General features: G+C 57.4%; 1 protein-coding gene across 1 annotated transcript; it reads left to right on the plus strand.

Annotated features, from left to right (window-relative positions):
* The first annotated feature begins 510 nt into the window (after positions 1-510).
* NMRK2 (nicotinamide riboside kinase 2) lies at positions 511-5,026 on the plus strand. Its single transcript, XM_006042536.3, has 7 exons — positions 511-701; positions 2,482-2,572; positions 3,080-3,128; positions 3,215-3,371; positions 3,901-3,972; positions 4,334-4,440; positions 4,708-5,026. Exons 1-7 carry the CDS (start codon positions 676-678, stop codon positions 4,791-4,793), a joined length of 588 nt encoding a protein of 195 aa, XP_006042598.1. The 5' UTR covers positions 511-675; the 3' UTR covers positions 4,794-5,026.
* Positions 5,027-15,723: the final 10,697 nt, after the last annotated feature.

Genomic DNA, 15,723 nt, shown 5'->3' on the forward strand with positions numbered 1-15,723 from the left:
CCACGCTGAGATTTTCCGGTGGCCAGGGTCCTGAACGAAGCTATCTTGGGATTCACCACTCTGGACTTTAAGCCCATCTTGGCAGCAGCCCCCTTAGAAAAGGAAGTCCCCCGCTGTGTGGAGCCCCTGGGGCTGGCCGGCTGCTGTGGCTGGAGACCGGGCCCAGGGGGGAGGTGTGAGTTCCTTTCTTCAGCCACCAGAACCGGCCTTAATGTCAGGGTCAGGCGAGGGGACACACCGGCCTGGATATTTTTAGGGAGGGAAGGTGTGTGGCCGGTTATCAGTCCCCTGGGCAGCCGCCAGGAGGGGGAGGAGGGAAGGAGTAGGAGGAGGGGAGAGGGAGTGGGGTGACATCCACTCGCACCCCGCTGCCTGGCTCACCCGTGACTAATTTAGGCAAAAGGCAGCGTGGAGCTATTTCCACCCAGTGGGAACAGGTGCAGCGCGCCCCCCACCCCCTCCCCCCCACTCCGCCCGCCCACTTCAGCGCGCAGCCGCGCTCCCCATAGGCGGTGGGCCGCCTCCCTCCGGGCGGCCTCCGGGCTGCCCCAGCCTATAAAGGCGCGGGGTTTTCTCAATGAAGCCGGGACGCACTGCGGGGTCGGGCCTAGCCGGGCACCCGGGAGTCAGGAGTCAGCTTGCCAACCGCGGTCCCCGCCGCCCCTCCGCGCGGAGATGAAGTACATCGTGGGCATCGGAGGGTGAGCGGCCCGGGAGCGCGCGGAGGAGGGAGAGGCCGGCCGGGCGCGCCCCTGTGCGGGCCGAGGCGGCTGCCTGGGCAGGAGGCCAGGGGAATGAATGGAGGGCTGCCTGGCGCCTGCTGTCGCAGGGACCCGATGCCCAAGGTCGGAGTGCTGAGAGGGGGGTTCTGCCCTCTGTTCGGAAATTCCCCACTGGAAGTCCCTTCCCCACCCTGCACCCAGAGTAGACTAGACCCCTGGGAATAGAAGACTTTATAAAGCTTAGGCAGGTCTTCTGAAGGGCTGGGGGGTGGGGATGGGGAGACACCAACCTCAGGAGGCTCCTGGGCAGGTAGGGTGGGGTCCTCAGAGTGGCACTCCACTGGGTGGCACCCGCCTTTAGAAGCTCCTTCTGCTGACCTCAGGCAGGGACCTTGCTTTCCTGGGGGTTGTGGCCTTTTAGGACTATGCCTGGGAAGCATTTAGCAGAAGCCAGGCTGGCCTGAAGCTCCAACCTGGGAGGTCGTCCTGGGTCCGCCCTGCGTTTGGTTTAGTGCTCCATTACCCTCTTGAAATTCCTAACAGAATGAGACAAGGGCCCCCATTTCTGTAGCTGGCCCTGAGGGTGCGGTGTGCCTGTCAGCAACAACTCAAATTAACGTCAGGCAAGTTCTAACCTGCTCCCCTTCAGGTATGGAGGTCTCCTTTCCCACCAGCTCTTTTTTTTTTTTTCCCCCACCAGCTCTTTTAAAAGCTGTACCTCCCTCCTTCCACATTCAGCTTTCCACTCCTGATTCCTGGGACAGGGACAGCCAGGTCAAAGGGACACTCACGTCCAGGAAGGCCTGACAATCACCCTTCTGTGTCCTTCGACAGCCCCAGTCTGGAGTCCTTACGGTGACCATTGTCCTGCTTTTCCTGGGACTGAAGGATCCCCAGGATTTGGGACTTTGGGCACTAAAACCAGAGATATCCCGGGCAGATGAGATTGAGCAGGTCACCCTGCTTTGCCCATTGTTTTTGAGGATTTTATATATTTTTTTGCCATACCACATGGATTGTGGGATCTTAGTTCTCCACTCTCACTGTGCAGAGAAAGCACAGTCCTAACCACCAGGGAATTCCCACCCTTTGTCCTAAGGTGACTGCCTCTTCCCAGGTTTGCAGTTTTCCACTTAGCACTTGCTTTAATAGTCTGGCTTTTTTAAAAAGCCCTGCAGAGGCTAGGTCACATGTGGGCCTCAGTTTCCTGGTCTGAAAGACCGGCTCCCGGCCCCACCTCCTGGGTTTGCGGTCACACTGAATGAGTCTGAACACGGAAGGCAGTGCTTCCCTGACCCCAGCTGAGACTGCATGTTAACTTGTCAGCTTGTTTTCACATTTTCTGCTCTTTTCTCTGTTTCTCCCCACCGCCGAGTGCAGGCCTGTGCCTGGCCTGAGCAGGCCGTAGGCAGCAGGATGCTGGGCGGCCCAGGTTGGCCACTCAGAACCCCTCCCCTGACTTTCTGTTGCTGTTGCTGTTATTCAGCACTCAGTCGTGTCCGATTCTTCTTGACCCCATGGACTGCAACATGCCAGCCTTCCTTGTCCTTCACTATCTCCCGGAGTTTGCTCAAAGCCATGTTCATTGAGTCAGTGATGCCATCCAACCATCTCATCCCCTGACTTTAGATGAATAGAAATACCCTCTTAGCACTACAGCCTTGTGTTTTAGGTTTCAGTCTGATCCTGGGGGCCCCTCAGACCCAGACAGGCCCACAGAAGGGACCCAGGCAGCCTCACATGTATGCTCTGCCTACAGCATGACCAACGGCGGCAAGACTACCCTGACCAACAACCTCCTCAAGGCGCTGCCCAACTGCTGCGTGATCCACCAGGATGACTTCTTCAAGGTGGCTGCCCTGGCTAGGGGCAGGGGAGGGAGGTGACCCTGAGAAGGAGCCTCAGGGCAGGTAGACCCCTCGGGGGCACCTTGGGGCTGGCGTTCTCAATTACTGAGCACCTACTATGTGCCTGGCACGTTCTCAGGGCACAGACAGGGAAAGTGCAGTTCCCAGAGCGGATGTGTCACCTGGGCGGTGCCCTTTATCCTCTGCACCTCCACTGTCCCATCTGCAAAATGGGCTCTGAGCCCACCCTCGTTGCTTTGTGGAGGGTGAGGGGCAACTTTACTATGGTTGTAACTGGTCCCCACTCCTGGTCCCAGTAGTCATGAAGTTGGGGAGGGGGTTCTGAGTACCTTGCCTGGGACCTCAGAGCCCGTGACTCTCAGCTGCAGGGGAACGGGGCAAGCAGGTGCCCCCGGACCCTCACAGGGGGTCTCCGGGTGCTGTTCCCCCAGGGCGGGGTGAGGTGGGAAGGCGGGCACTGAGCCCGTGGCTTGGGCTCCTCTGTTTCAGCCCCAAGACCAAATAGCAGTTGGGGAGGACGGCTTCAAACAGTGGGACGGTAAGAATGGACGGCGGCAGCCCTGCGCCCCTGCCCACAGTACCCCCTGTCCCCACCCCACCAACACCCTGTCTCCCACCCCCTAGTGCTGGAGTCCCTGGACATGGAGGCCATGCTGAGCACCGTGCAGGCCTGGATGAGCAGCCCCCAGAAGTTCGCCCGCGCCCACGGGGTCAGCGTCCAACTGGAGGCCTCAGATACCCACATCCTCATTCTGGAAGGCTTCCTGCTCTACAGCTACAAGTGAGCATATCCGGATCTGGGCCCTGGGCAATGCAGGCCCTCTTAGGTCACCGAGTCTCTATTTCGACAGACAGGACACCAAGGCCTGGGGGTGCGGGAGGCTTGGGACAATAGGAGTAGGGGCGGGGGCAACGGGAGTAGGGGCAGGGGCAGGCCTCGGAGTCGGACCCAAGGGTCTGGGGCAAAAACCCACACCTCTTGGGGGAACTGAGTCTTCCGTGTAGGACCTCAGCTTCCTCAGACAGAGCAGGCTTGGTGGGATCCCCAACCTTGCTGGGTGACCCTGGGCAAGACACTGTACCTCTCTGGGCCCCCGAATTGGGAGAGAGGGAAGACTCCACCCTCAGAGTAGGGGGGTGCAGTGGGCATAGCCGGAGACTGGCCACTGCTGGTCCCCTCGCTCATCCCTAACTTAATCAGCCCAGACCCCTCTCCCCACCCAATCCTTGTCACCCAGGAACATGCCTGGAGGCTCTGGGGTTGTGTGCTTTGGCCCACGAGTGCTGACCATGTCCTCCACCCCTGCCAGGCCCCTGGTGGACTTGTACAGCCGAAGGTACTTCCTGACCATCCCCTACGAAGAGTGCAAGTGGAGGAGAAGGTGAGCCTGGGGGGCCCTGTCTGCATCCCCAGGGAGGACCAGGAAATGGGTAATGCCTGCCAGACACACGGCCACCCTGAAGCTGCAGACTGCTCGGCAGCAGGCACTTGGGTGGCCGGTGCTGGGTTCCAAAGGCCCACAGCCTGGGGTCAGGATAGCATGACCCACCCCTGACCTGCCATGGGCATCTCCCAGGCCCATTGGGAAAAATGCTGGAAGTTGGGGCACCCAGGCTCCAACATGGGGCCCCTGACTCTGTGGGGTCCCCATTCCTGACCTAGTTCCCGCACCCCAGGATCTGCACTGGCACCACCCTCAGGTGACCTGGGTGTTGCTCATTCTTGCCCATCTCCCTCCCCAGTAAGCGAAGCTACGCGGTCCCTGATCCCCCTGGCCTCTTCGACGGCCACGTGTGGCCTATGTACCAGAAGTATAAGCGGGAGATGGAGGCCAATGGTGTGGAAGTGGGTAAGTCCCTGAGTGAGATGAGGCAGGCCCCTCCCTGCTGGGACTTGGTGGGAAACCTGGAAGGCCTTCCTCGCGTCTCGCCAGCAGTCTCTCTTGCTTTGGGGCCCAGAGGCTAGCCTGTCCCAGCTGCCTAACTCTGCGGGTCCGCTTCCTCCTGACCCAGCAGTCCACCAGCCCTGCTGTGAGCTGGTTGGCAGCAGCCCCAGGGACCCGGCCCTCCCTTGGCTGAGCCCCCTGGGCCCCTGACTACGGCCTTTCCGACTGCAGTGTACCTGGACGGCATGAAGTCCCGCGAGGAGCTTTTCCACCAGGTCCTGGAAGACATTCAGAACTCACTCCTGAACCGCTCCTAGCGAGGCCCAAGAGGAGGGGCCCAGCCCCCACCGCAGGGACCCACGCACAGCTCTGGCCACAGCGCGGCCAGCGGGCGGCACTGCAGCCAGACACTGCGTGACCATTCCTGTCGGGGAAGTCTTGTACATATGAGAGTGGATGCCCCACTCATAGCCCAGCAGCTTGGGGCCCACGAGGCATCCATCCATAACCTCGACGGCGGCTTACTTATTAAACCTGATCCTGTTTTTTAGTCGTTGGGGTCCAGCCTGTTGTGTTTGAGGTGCCAAGAGGGCCCCGCCTGGCCCTTCTCCTCAGTGTACTGGTAACCTCCGCGGGTGACGCTGAGAGCTCCAGGCAGTGGCAGTCTCCACCTGGTGGACCCACGGCAGCATGGCCCTGGGTGGCTGCTTGAGGGTCTTTGGGCCTATTTTCCTCAAAAGGGAAATTTCCTGCCAGCTTTCAGCACATGGCGCAGCACAGCCCAGAGCAGGGTCTGGGAAGTCAGCCCGGCCTGAGGGTGCCCCTAGCTCTTGGCTGAGCCACACCCTAACTGCACCCGGACACCTCCCCCTTGATCGGAGCTGATACTACTTCTCATGATTCAGGAGGCTCATAAGGACACTCTCCGTGTTCCTGAGCCATCCCTAGAAGGCTGGTGGTTCAGTTTATCGTGTACACCCATTTCACAGATGGGCCTGTGGAGATCCACAAAAAGGGCTGGCTCACAGTGGGTCGGTCCTGTAAGTCCTGCCCTGCCCCACATTTGGGGTTCCAGGCTCCTGGAAAATCGCTCGCTTTCTGTACCCCAGGTGGAAGCCTCCTGCTCGGATGCTGCCCCTTCTCAACAGTCTTCCTGCTAACAGAAGTCACCCAGCATAGCGCTCACCACTGCCTTTTGCCCCTGCAGCCTCATAACTCAGCACAGAGGAAGACACAAAGAAGAGAGTGCTGAGCAGATGGAAGGCAGCGCAGCAGGGGCAGGGGCTTCAGCTCAGGCCCAGTGCAGCCACTAGGAAGGTGACCAGCCATCCCCACGTACCGGGGACTTTCCTAGTTTTAGCACAGAAAGCCCTGTTTCCCCAGAAATCTCTCAGAACCGAGATGATTAGTCACCATATTTTTAGTCTTTCTAGGGGCAGTGGAGCAAAGGTGAAGGAGCCTACAGGTTGAAGGTCAGGAGGGCCTGGGTGTCCGTCCCTGCCTGGCCATCAACCAACTGTGTATCTCATGGCTCAGAACACCAAGTCTTGGGACATTTGTTGAACGTGTTAAGTGTCTGCTTGCTTCAAATCAACAAAACCAAAGAGCAAATGACATCATTATGGGCTGAATTGTGTACCCTCGCATTCATATGTTGAAGCCCTGACCCTTAGGACCGCAGAATGTGACTGGGTCATGATGAAGGTGGGTCTTAATCCAGTATGACTGGTGTCCATACAAGGAGAAGTTGGGGGACTTCCCTGGTGGTCCAGTGACTAAGACTCTGAGCACCCAATGCAGGGGGCCTGGGTTTGATCCCTGGTCAGGGAAATAAAACCCAAGTGCTGCAACTGAGACCCAACACAGCCAAATATATACATAAATACAAATTAAAATACAAAGTCTTCTAGGGACTTCCCTGGTGGTCCAGTGGTGAAGACCCTGTGCTTCCACTGCAGGGGGTGTGGGTTCAATTCCTGGTCAGGGAACTAAGATCCTGCATGTCATAAATAATTTTTTTTAATTCACCAGGTTTTGATAGGAAAAAAAAAATCACCCAAAGTAACTTTTTTTTTGGCTACATCAACACTGCTTATGAGATCTTAGTTTCCCAACTAAGGATTGAACTTGGGTTCCTTGCGGTTAGAGTACCGAGTCCTACCAAATGGACTATCAGGGAATTTCCCAATGTGACTTTTATTCAGTGGAATTTTTGACATTTGTGACTTTAATAAAAAAATAGATTAATGCCAGACTTCCCTGATGGTCCAGCGGTTGGGACGCCACACTTCCAGTGCAGGTGAAGCAGGTTTAATCCCTAGTCGGGGAACCCACATGCCACAGGGCTTGGCATGACCAAAAAAAAAAATAGAATAAAAATATTGTTTTTAAAAATGGCATCATTGATCCAATGGACATGAGTTTGAGCAAACTCTTGGAGATAGTGAAGGATTCCCTTCTGGGAGAAGGGAAGCCTGGCATGCTGCAGTCCATGGAGTTGTAGAGAGTCGGACATGACTTAGTGATTGAACAAGATTTTTAAAAATGCATTAATACTCATAACTCGCTAACAGCACGTAACTGTCCTGCTAATAAATCAGGTGCTCAGTGTAATGGGTTAGAGTTACTGGGTGTGTAAGTACTTGGGTCAGCAAAGGATGGCCCCTGGGTCCAAGCCAGCCCACTGTAGGTTTTTGCACATCCTTCAAGCTGAGAATGGCTTCACATTTTTAAATGGTTGTGGGAAAAAAAATTTAAGAGAAAAATTAAATTTCGTGACACACATATATTACATGTATTCAAATTTCAGCATCTATAAACAAGGCTTCACTGGCCTTCAGTCATGCCTATTCACGTGTGCATCAGCTATGGCTTCTTTCACGCCACGTGGCCCAGCTGAGTGGCTGTAGCAGACCCTCAAGTCTGCACAGCTGGAATCAGTTACCTCCTGCAGTGGCTGCACACACGGCAGTGCATGCAAGGGCTGGGGTAGAGGGCCCCAGGGAGCGGTCACTGTGTCCTGGAGGGCAGGAGGGAGCTGGGGCAGGGCCAGGAGTGAGTTTCAGCAGGCCTGCCAAGTCCTGCCCTTTGCCACAGGCACGGAGCACAGCGACGCTGATCCACCGGTCACCAGGCCCAAAATAGCCCAGGATGGGACCAGGACACGGGAGAGGTGGCTCCGGGGCAGCCTGAGCCCTGCCCGGTCACTAGACACTTTGGTCATTATGAAAACAGTAGAGGCAGGGCGGGGGACCATCTTGACCCAGCGTGCACAGAACTTTCCATGTTTCAACACTGAGGGTTCACCACACTGGGAAAGCTCGGGTCCAGGCAAACTGAGAGTTTGCCCCCTAATGGGGGCCAGCCACCTGGAGAGGGTGGGTTATCCTATGACCCACTTCCCTAGGGCTCATAGAGGGAAGGGACCTCCCCATGGTCGATCAGCAGAGTTCAGATTTGAACTCCAGTCTGGAAATGCCCACCCAGGGCCTTCTCCAGCCGGGGAAGCATACCAGGCTGCTCACACTTGCCCCAGATGGCCCTCCCACTCGAACCCCTGGAAGAATCTCTCAATCCTTCTACAACCGTCTGACGGGTCCAGCGGATCAGCCCCACCACAGGAAGGCTCCAGGCCAGGCTAACTTGTGCCTTCCCCAGATAGAGCACCAAGAATAACCCAACACGCCCCTCCCGTGTCCACCAAGTGCCCCCTGTGTCAGTGCCAGGCAGTCTCTAGGCAGTGCCAGGCAGGGCCAGGCAGAGCCAGGCCCTAGGATGGGAGGCCCCAAGACCAGGCAGCCTGGAGCGTGAGTGGGCAGCCCTGGAACCCAGCTGCCTCAGCCCATCCTGGAGAGAGCCCCTGGGCATGTAATGTGCCCCCTGGGCCTCACCTCCTGTCCTGGGCTTGGGAAGCCCACTGCTGCTGGGTCTGTGGCAGGTCTTGCTACCCTCCATGACGAGGAGCCCAAGGCCCGCCCCTAGCCTGGCCAGCCATAGAGTGGGTACACCCACCTGTGGGACACCTGTCTGGTGCTTGGGGAGTCTGGGAGAGCTCTCCTGTGCTCTGGCAACCAGAATAACCTATTCTTGATTTCCAGATGAGGAAACTGAGGCTCCCAGGGGTGGAGTCCCTTGGCCCCAGGAGACAGGGTTCCAGGCCAGGCAGATGGGCCTGGGACATGGCTGTACCCACAGTCCTGCAGGACCCATCACCATCAGGCCCCCCAGCCCCAGGCCCGGAGGAGCCCCTCCCAGTTCCTGGTGCCCCCACTGCCTCCCTCTGAGGTCCCTTCTGTGGCCATTCATTCTCCTCCTGCCCCCATCATGGGGCTGGAGCAGACTCCGCTACCAGTACTACAGTATGTAATTAGTTCTCTTTACGAATCTCGCTTATTTTATTGGTTTTAACTAAATTCACTTGAAGGGAAACCTTATGACCTTGCTGTGGTTGGGAAAGCCTGCATGTCCTGACATGCGTTAGAATGAAACACATTACTAAAAACACTAAAAAGGCCTGCCCCCATGTCCCCTAAAATCACCCCTGGGGCACCCAGTGATAAGCACCCCACCTTCCTGGAACGCCCAAGGCCAAGAACAACCTCAGGTTGGGGCTTCTCAACTGGGGGCGATGCTGCCCCCTGCCCAGGGGACACTGGGCAATGTGACACTGGACACTAGGGATGTGTGGTTGTTACACTGGAGGCTCCTGGCATCAAGGGTGTGGGGCCAGGGAGGCTACTCCAAGCCCCCCAGTGCCCAGGACGCCCCACAACCAAGACCCATCTGGCCTGAATGTCAGCAGAGCCAAGGGGAGCCAAGCTGGACTAAAGGCAGAGAACTGGCTCAAAACTCTACTCCCGACTTGGGGCGCCCCTAGTGGGACTCACTGTGTAGACCAGGCTAAGCACCCAGGATGGGACAGACCCTGACGCACACCCACATGACGCACTCACACCCACGAGCCCTTCATCTGGTGGCTGACACCCTCCTGGGCCAAGTCACCCCCACCCCCAGGAACCTGGCCTGGCCTGCCTGCCACCCCACTTCTTGGATCCCTACAGGGCCCCAGGCGCCAGGCAGCTCACCTCCAAGGGGGGGAAAAGGTGTGTTCTCAGGATTGCTGGGGGTTGAGGGGGATGGGAGAGATTCCGGGGGCCCCTCACTGGAATCTGTCTCCCCTGAGGCCACCCTGATTAGGAAGTCCCTCTGGGGATACCCTGTCCCACCCCAGCCCACCGCAGACATACAGATGGGCGGGTGACCTTCCATGCAGAGCGTCCTCAGGCAAGCCTCTGGCCGGTCACCCCACCAGAGCTCTGCCCGGGGGGACCCTTCCTGAATATCCTAACAGCCCTGGGAGGAGGAAGACAGCAGCAGAGGCCCAGGAGGTGGGGGAGGCGAGGCTGCAGAGCCCTCTCCCTGGCCCCCACCTTCCTCGTTCTATTTCAGGACGCCCCCACCCCAAGCACTTGCCACCCACATCAAGTAGCACTCAGCCGGCCCTCTTAATCAGCAGTAACTCTGCCCGCCCCACCTGAGTCCCCGCAGGGTCAGAGCTGCCTCTGAAGGTGGCCCCCACCTCAGGCATCCTGTCTGCCAGGACGCTGAGGGGCGTCCTTGGGGCACACCCTGGGGTGGGGGGACAGCCAGTGCCTAAGGGAGGAGCAGGCTGACTGGGAGAGACAGGCAGTCACAGGCCCTCCGCGGTCGCCCAGGAGCGCCCTCCAAGTCCACCCAGCGCGCTCTGGAGGGAGCCTGGTGCTGCCTCTAAGACATGCCCTCATGGCCATCTCTTCCAGTTTAAGCTTCTCTCGGCCTTCAAAAAACCAGGGAGGGGAGGGAGCGGCGGAGGGTGCAGAAGCAACTTGCCATCATATAAACGGCCCACCTGTAAGTCCTCCTGTTTGGGGACCCTCAAAAATACAAAACCCCAGGGGGTGGGGTTCAACCACTGGCTTCCCTAGTGCCTGCAACACAGGAGACCCAGGTTCGATTCCTGGGTCGGGAAGATCCCCTGGAGAAGGGAATGGCTATCTATTCCAGTATTCTTGCCTGGAGAATCCCATGGACAGGGGAGCCTGGCAGGCCACAGTCCATGGGGTTGCAAAGTCAGACACGACTGAACGACTAACACAAGCACGCAGGGGGTGAGGTGGAGGACACTGGGGAGTTAGGGGTGGGGTGAGGGGGGGAAGCCCTGGGCTCCCTGAGGGGAGACAGCACCTCAGCCGTAACTGCAGGACCCAGGCATTCTGGGGTCAACTGGCCAGGGAGGGGCCCCCGGCTCTGCCCCCTCAGGACAAGGAGAGTCCAGGAGAAGGCCCAGCCCCCTGCTCCTCCCCTCCCTCTCCCTTGCCCCCTCTTCCAGCCCGGCGGTGAAGTGCCCCGAGGCGAGGCTGTGTTCACACGTCCTTTGCGTGGGGTATGTCTTTCACCATGGTTCTGTGTCTCACTTTTCGGGCCACCGAGTGGGGCTGGGCAGAGGGACAGGGGGATGGTTTCAGTACTTACTTTTCTTTTTCTCTCTGTACAACGGGGGGGCTAAAGGTCTCGGGGGCTGAAGGAGCCTCCTGATGCTGGTGGGGCTGGCTTTATAGGCCACCCTGTGCCCTGGGCAGGCGCGTCGGTTATTAATAGTGGCTGCCGCCTCTTGCCCAAGTATGGTCAGGAGCACAGCAGCTGTGGGCGTGCAGCCACTGGGCCAGGGCAGGTGGCATGAAAGGACAGCCCTCTGCCCCCTGAGAGGTGGGCAGCACCCAGCATGGGCTGGTGGCACCTGGGCCAAGCCTCCCAATCTAACACCACCCACTTAGTGAGGGGGTGCCCAGGGTGTGCTGGGCCCCGACACACCCCTTCCTCCATACCTTGCCCCGACTCTGGGCACCACTGTCTCCAAGGACAAAGCTGGCGCACACAGAGGAGCCCTGCCTGCCAAGAGCCAGGTCAGGGGCCACGTGAACCTAGGCCCAGCTGACTCATTTTGCAAATGGCATGTGGTTAATGGAGATGCTGGTGGGCAGCCTCAGTTAAGGCCCAATCTGGGACTTCCCTGGTACTCCAGGGGTTAAGACTCCACGCTTCTACGCAGAGAGAGCGAGGATTCCATCCCTGGTCAGGAAACTAAGACCCCACATGCTATGTGGCAAAAAAAAAGGCCCAATCTCATGCACTAGGAAAACCGGGAGGGCCCCAGCCACCCCAGATGAGGTCCACTGGCCCAACGCCCACCTTCTCAAGGGACCAAGAGACCGGATGGGCTCCTGCTGTCACTGCCCCGCCAGCCCTCAGAATTATTCAAGCAAGTCAGCAACACCCTCCCACCTAGTCCTCTCATCACTAAAGCCTGCCCCACACAGCCCTGGCTTCACCCTGCTTGAGTGCGCCCCAAGTACCCCAGGGGCCTGCGGCATCCTTCTTCCCGGAGCTGTGAGTCCACATGACTAATAAGGAACCATCCACTCCTCTGCCTGTGTCAGACGTCCTGCGTCTAACCACTCTTGACCCCTCAGTGGGGCCCTTGCTCTCTCCAGCAGGCTACAAGGAGGGGGTTAAAACACAAGTCACTGGGAATTCCCTGGCGGTCCAGTGGTTAGGACTCCACACTCTCATTGCTGTGGCCCCAAGTTCAATCCCTGGCTGGTGAGCTAAGATCCCACAAGCCACATGGCAAAACAAAGAAAGGAGAAAAAGAAGTCACTCACCCAGGAGCCCCCAGGTGAGCAGCCCAGCCACAACCCACAGTTCTGTCCACGCCCCACCTGGTCCACACCAGGGTCTGAACCCTACCCACCCCACCACCCTGGCGAGTCCACATTGCCTCAGCTCCCTGCCCAACAGGTAGGCAGGAAGGTACATGGATGGGGTGGGCAACCACAGGACATTGCTGGATCCCCCTGTGCCAAGTCCTTGTCCTGGGATGGCCTTGAAATCATCTCCCCTCAAGGGGGCTCCAAGACCCCCACCCCTCCCTGGTCTTCCCCTAGCTCCAGCCCCTCCTGACCCTTCTCTGCTGGCCTTTGGTAGTGCCAGGAGGCTTCCTGACCTTTGGAGAACTTCTCTACAGGGCCAGCTGTCAACCCTCCCCCGAAAGATGGAAGCCATGGCCCAGATTCAGGGAACAGTGAGAAAGCTCAGCCCAGGGCTGGAAATAGCCCCAGTGATACATGCCCCCAGCCTGAACGAGCTGACAGAAGCAGATAGGATAGGGGGGCTGAAGAAACAGAACCAGGCACTGCTTTCTTGACATGAGAGAAGCCATTTCTGGTCTTAGTCATTTTGGGCTCTAAGCCTGGCCATGGTGTGCATCCCAGAACAGGTCTCTATAATTAATGAGCTTAAAGAAACAAAGGGCTTCTCTGGTGGCTCAGACAGTAAAGAATCCACCCAAAAAGGGAGAGACCTGGGTTTGATCCCTGGGTCCAGAAGATCCCCTAAAGAAGGAAATACTGCCACCCCAGTATTCTTGACTAGAGAATCCCATGGACAGAGGAATATAGTGGGTTACAGTCCCTGGGGTGGCAAAGAGTCGAACATGACTGAGTGACTAACACTGTCCCTTAGGAAACAAAAGAATGCAGAGACGAAAGACTGTTTATCAGGCAAGAGAAGCAACAGTGGCAAAGATCAGTTGGAGAGACACCTCAGTTCTGGTAGTAATGCTAAAGATTAGCCTGAAGCACTTTCTTATTCACATTTTTACCTTTTTTTTTTGGGGGGGGGGCACCTTACAGCATACACGATCTTAGTTCTCTGACCAGTGATTGAACCTGTGCCCTTTGCAGGGAAGTGCAGGACCCTAACCACTGGACCACCAGGGAAATCCCCTGAAGCACCCTCTTGAGCTGTTTGGCGAAATTTAAACCCCTCTTGAGAGCTGAACCATCAGATCAACTGGAATCTAAGGGGCAATGATATTGACCTTCTCTGACTTTCGTGACTTCAATCAAATAAAGCTTGGTCTCTAACGCCCCAAATTGGAGCCCTCCCAGACCCTCTCCTGGTGTGGCTCTAGAGTCATGATCATGACCCCTGTGCCCGCCACCATCTCTCTCTGCAGCTGGTGTCATGACATCTACTTGGAGAATTTGACCTGCCTGGGGACCACTCGGCTGGCCTGAGTTCTCGTGGACTCTTGAGTTGCTCTGATTTAATTCATTTCCGCAGGGTCTAGGAGTTCCCGCCCCCACCTCCTAGTGCCTGGTGGGAGCAGCTGTCGGCATCATGGTGCGGTAGGCAGTAAGGGGGATCTCTGCAGTTTCAGGGTGCAGCCAGCAGCAGAACTCCAGCCTCCCTCACTCGCCATCCTCTGCACAAGCTTAGCTCTGAGATAAACACGGGCTTTCAATGGCTTCCTTGCAACAAGCTTCACACGTATGAACCAACCGCTGGGCAGGTCCATCCTGACACCACCAGCTGGTGGGACGGGACTCATGGCTCCCATGGTTCATACTCCCCATCCCCTACCCACCCCCACCCCGCCCCACTCAAGCAGCAGCATGGGTGTGTGCTAAGTCTCTTCAGTTCAATACTATGGACTAGTCCACCACGCTCCTCTGTCCATGGGATTCTCCAGGCAAGAAAACTGGAGTGGGTTGTCACTCCTCCTCCAGGGGATCTTCCCAACCCAGGGATCGAACCCATGTCTCTTCTCCTGCATTGCAGGCAGATTCTTTACCACTGAGCCACCAGGGAAGCCCCTCAAAAAGCAGGCAAGAAGACAAAGCCAGGCACAGGGAGCCCTGGTTCTGCAGACCTACTGGGAGGCCCATGCTCCTTGTAGCACTCAGCACTAACTTGCACTGCCCCTCCAATCACACTCCTGAAAGGGGCTGAGGGCATGGCAGAGGGAAGGGGTTCTGAAAGAGGGGAAGTGAGAGTTGAGTCGCTCAGTGAACCAGTGGGGGTGGGGCGGGGGTGGCTGCTGTGCGCCTTCATCAGTGCAAGTCTGCTACCACACACCCAGCACCTTAAAACATGTGTTGTCATCTCACAGTTGTGGGCCGGGAGTCTTGATTGGCCTACCTGGGTCCTCTGCTGAGGGTCCCTCAGGAGGCTGCAATCCAGGTGCCAGCCCAGGCTGGGCTTTATTCAAAGGCTGGACTGGGGAAGGACCCACGGCTAGGACCCCTCACATGGTTGGTGGGCTTCACTGCCTGCTGGCTGTTACTTGCCACATGGGCCTGTCCAACATGTGGACAAATCTCACCACGTCAAAGCCAGCAATGAAGTCAGCTGAAGTCAGTCTGTGCAGCCTACCCACCGATGTGACCTCCAGCACCTCCACAGCATTCTGTCGTCAGAAACTGCCAGGCCAGCCTGTTCTTAAGGGAGTAGGGAGCAGGAGCGGGGGCTCCTTGGGGGCCTGCCTGCCAGACAAGGTGAATCACAGCATGTTAGCCTGCAGGTTCTGCCAAGCGTCAACACTATTAGTAAATGATTGTGGGGGACAGAGACTGGCAGGTGCTTTGTGAACACACAGTGGTTCCCTGTGCCCTTAGCTGACAGATTGAGAAAGCAACTCGAGATGACCTGGGTCAGGGGGCAGAGGTCATCTCAGAGCAAGGACCCTGAAGACACTGGGGAATTTGCCCTCAGCACAGAAGTGCTCTGGATTTTTGAAGGGCAAGTGTGAGTCCAAAGGGGGCTGTGGTTTCTACCCGGAAGCCTTAATCAGAAAGACTGGGAGAGTGAGGCCCCTCCTTTGCCTCCTGTTATCTCCCTGACACAGCCTAACTGCATAAAGGTTGGCTAGCTGAATGCTACTCACTGGTGTCCCGGAGCCTTCAGGGGGCCTCTGGCTCACCCCTCTTGGGGTCTGGAGGCCCTCCAGCACTGCATGGAAGCCTATTTCTTTTCCAGGTGGCACCTGGACAATGGCTTGGTGATCTCACACAGTCACCCACACTGGGCGCCCTTTCCTGCCACAGGCTGACTGCATTTTGCAATGAATCACAGGGGGATGTGCTGTTCAGAGTCCTGTCTCAAAGGGCCACCACCAGGCGCCAGCCGTGGAGGACAATCACAGACCGACTGGAAAAACCTGAGTGGGTTCGACCACGCCACAGGCTGAAATCTACTGAGACTCTGAAAGTGGAAGTTGTTGACCAAAAAGACAGGTAATTTCCTGGTGGTCCAATGGTTAGGGTCCCATGCTTCCACTGCAGGGCACATGGGTCCGATCCTGGCTGGGGAACTAAGATCTCCCATGCTGTGCTTCATGGCCACAAAAAAAGGAACACCCCCAAATAA

The sequence above is a fragment of the Bubalus bubalis genome, chromosome 9 (assembly GCF_019923935.1).
Source record: "Bubalus bubalis isolate 160015118507 breed Murrah chromosome 9, NDDB_SH_1, whole genome shotgun sequence".
NCBI lineage: Eukaryota > Metazoa > Chordata > Mammalia > Artiodactyla > Bovidae > Bubalus > Bubalus bubalis.

Coding starts and splice junctions, on each gene's coding strand:
- NMRK2 (XM_006042536.3), top strand. CDS start 676: ATGAAGTACATCGTGGGCATCGGAGG. Junction 3,372..3,900: donor TTCCTGCTCTACAGCTACAA/GTGAGCATATCC, acceptor CACCCCTGCCAG/GCCCCTGGTGGACTTGTACA. Junction 4,441..4,707: donor GGCCAATGGTGTGGAAGTGG/GTAAGTCCCTGA, acceptor TTCCGACTGCAG/TGTACCTGGACGGCATGAAG.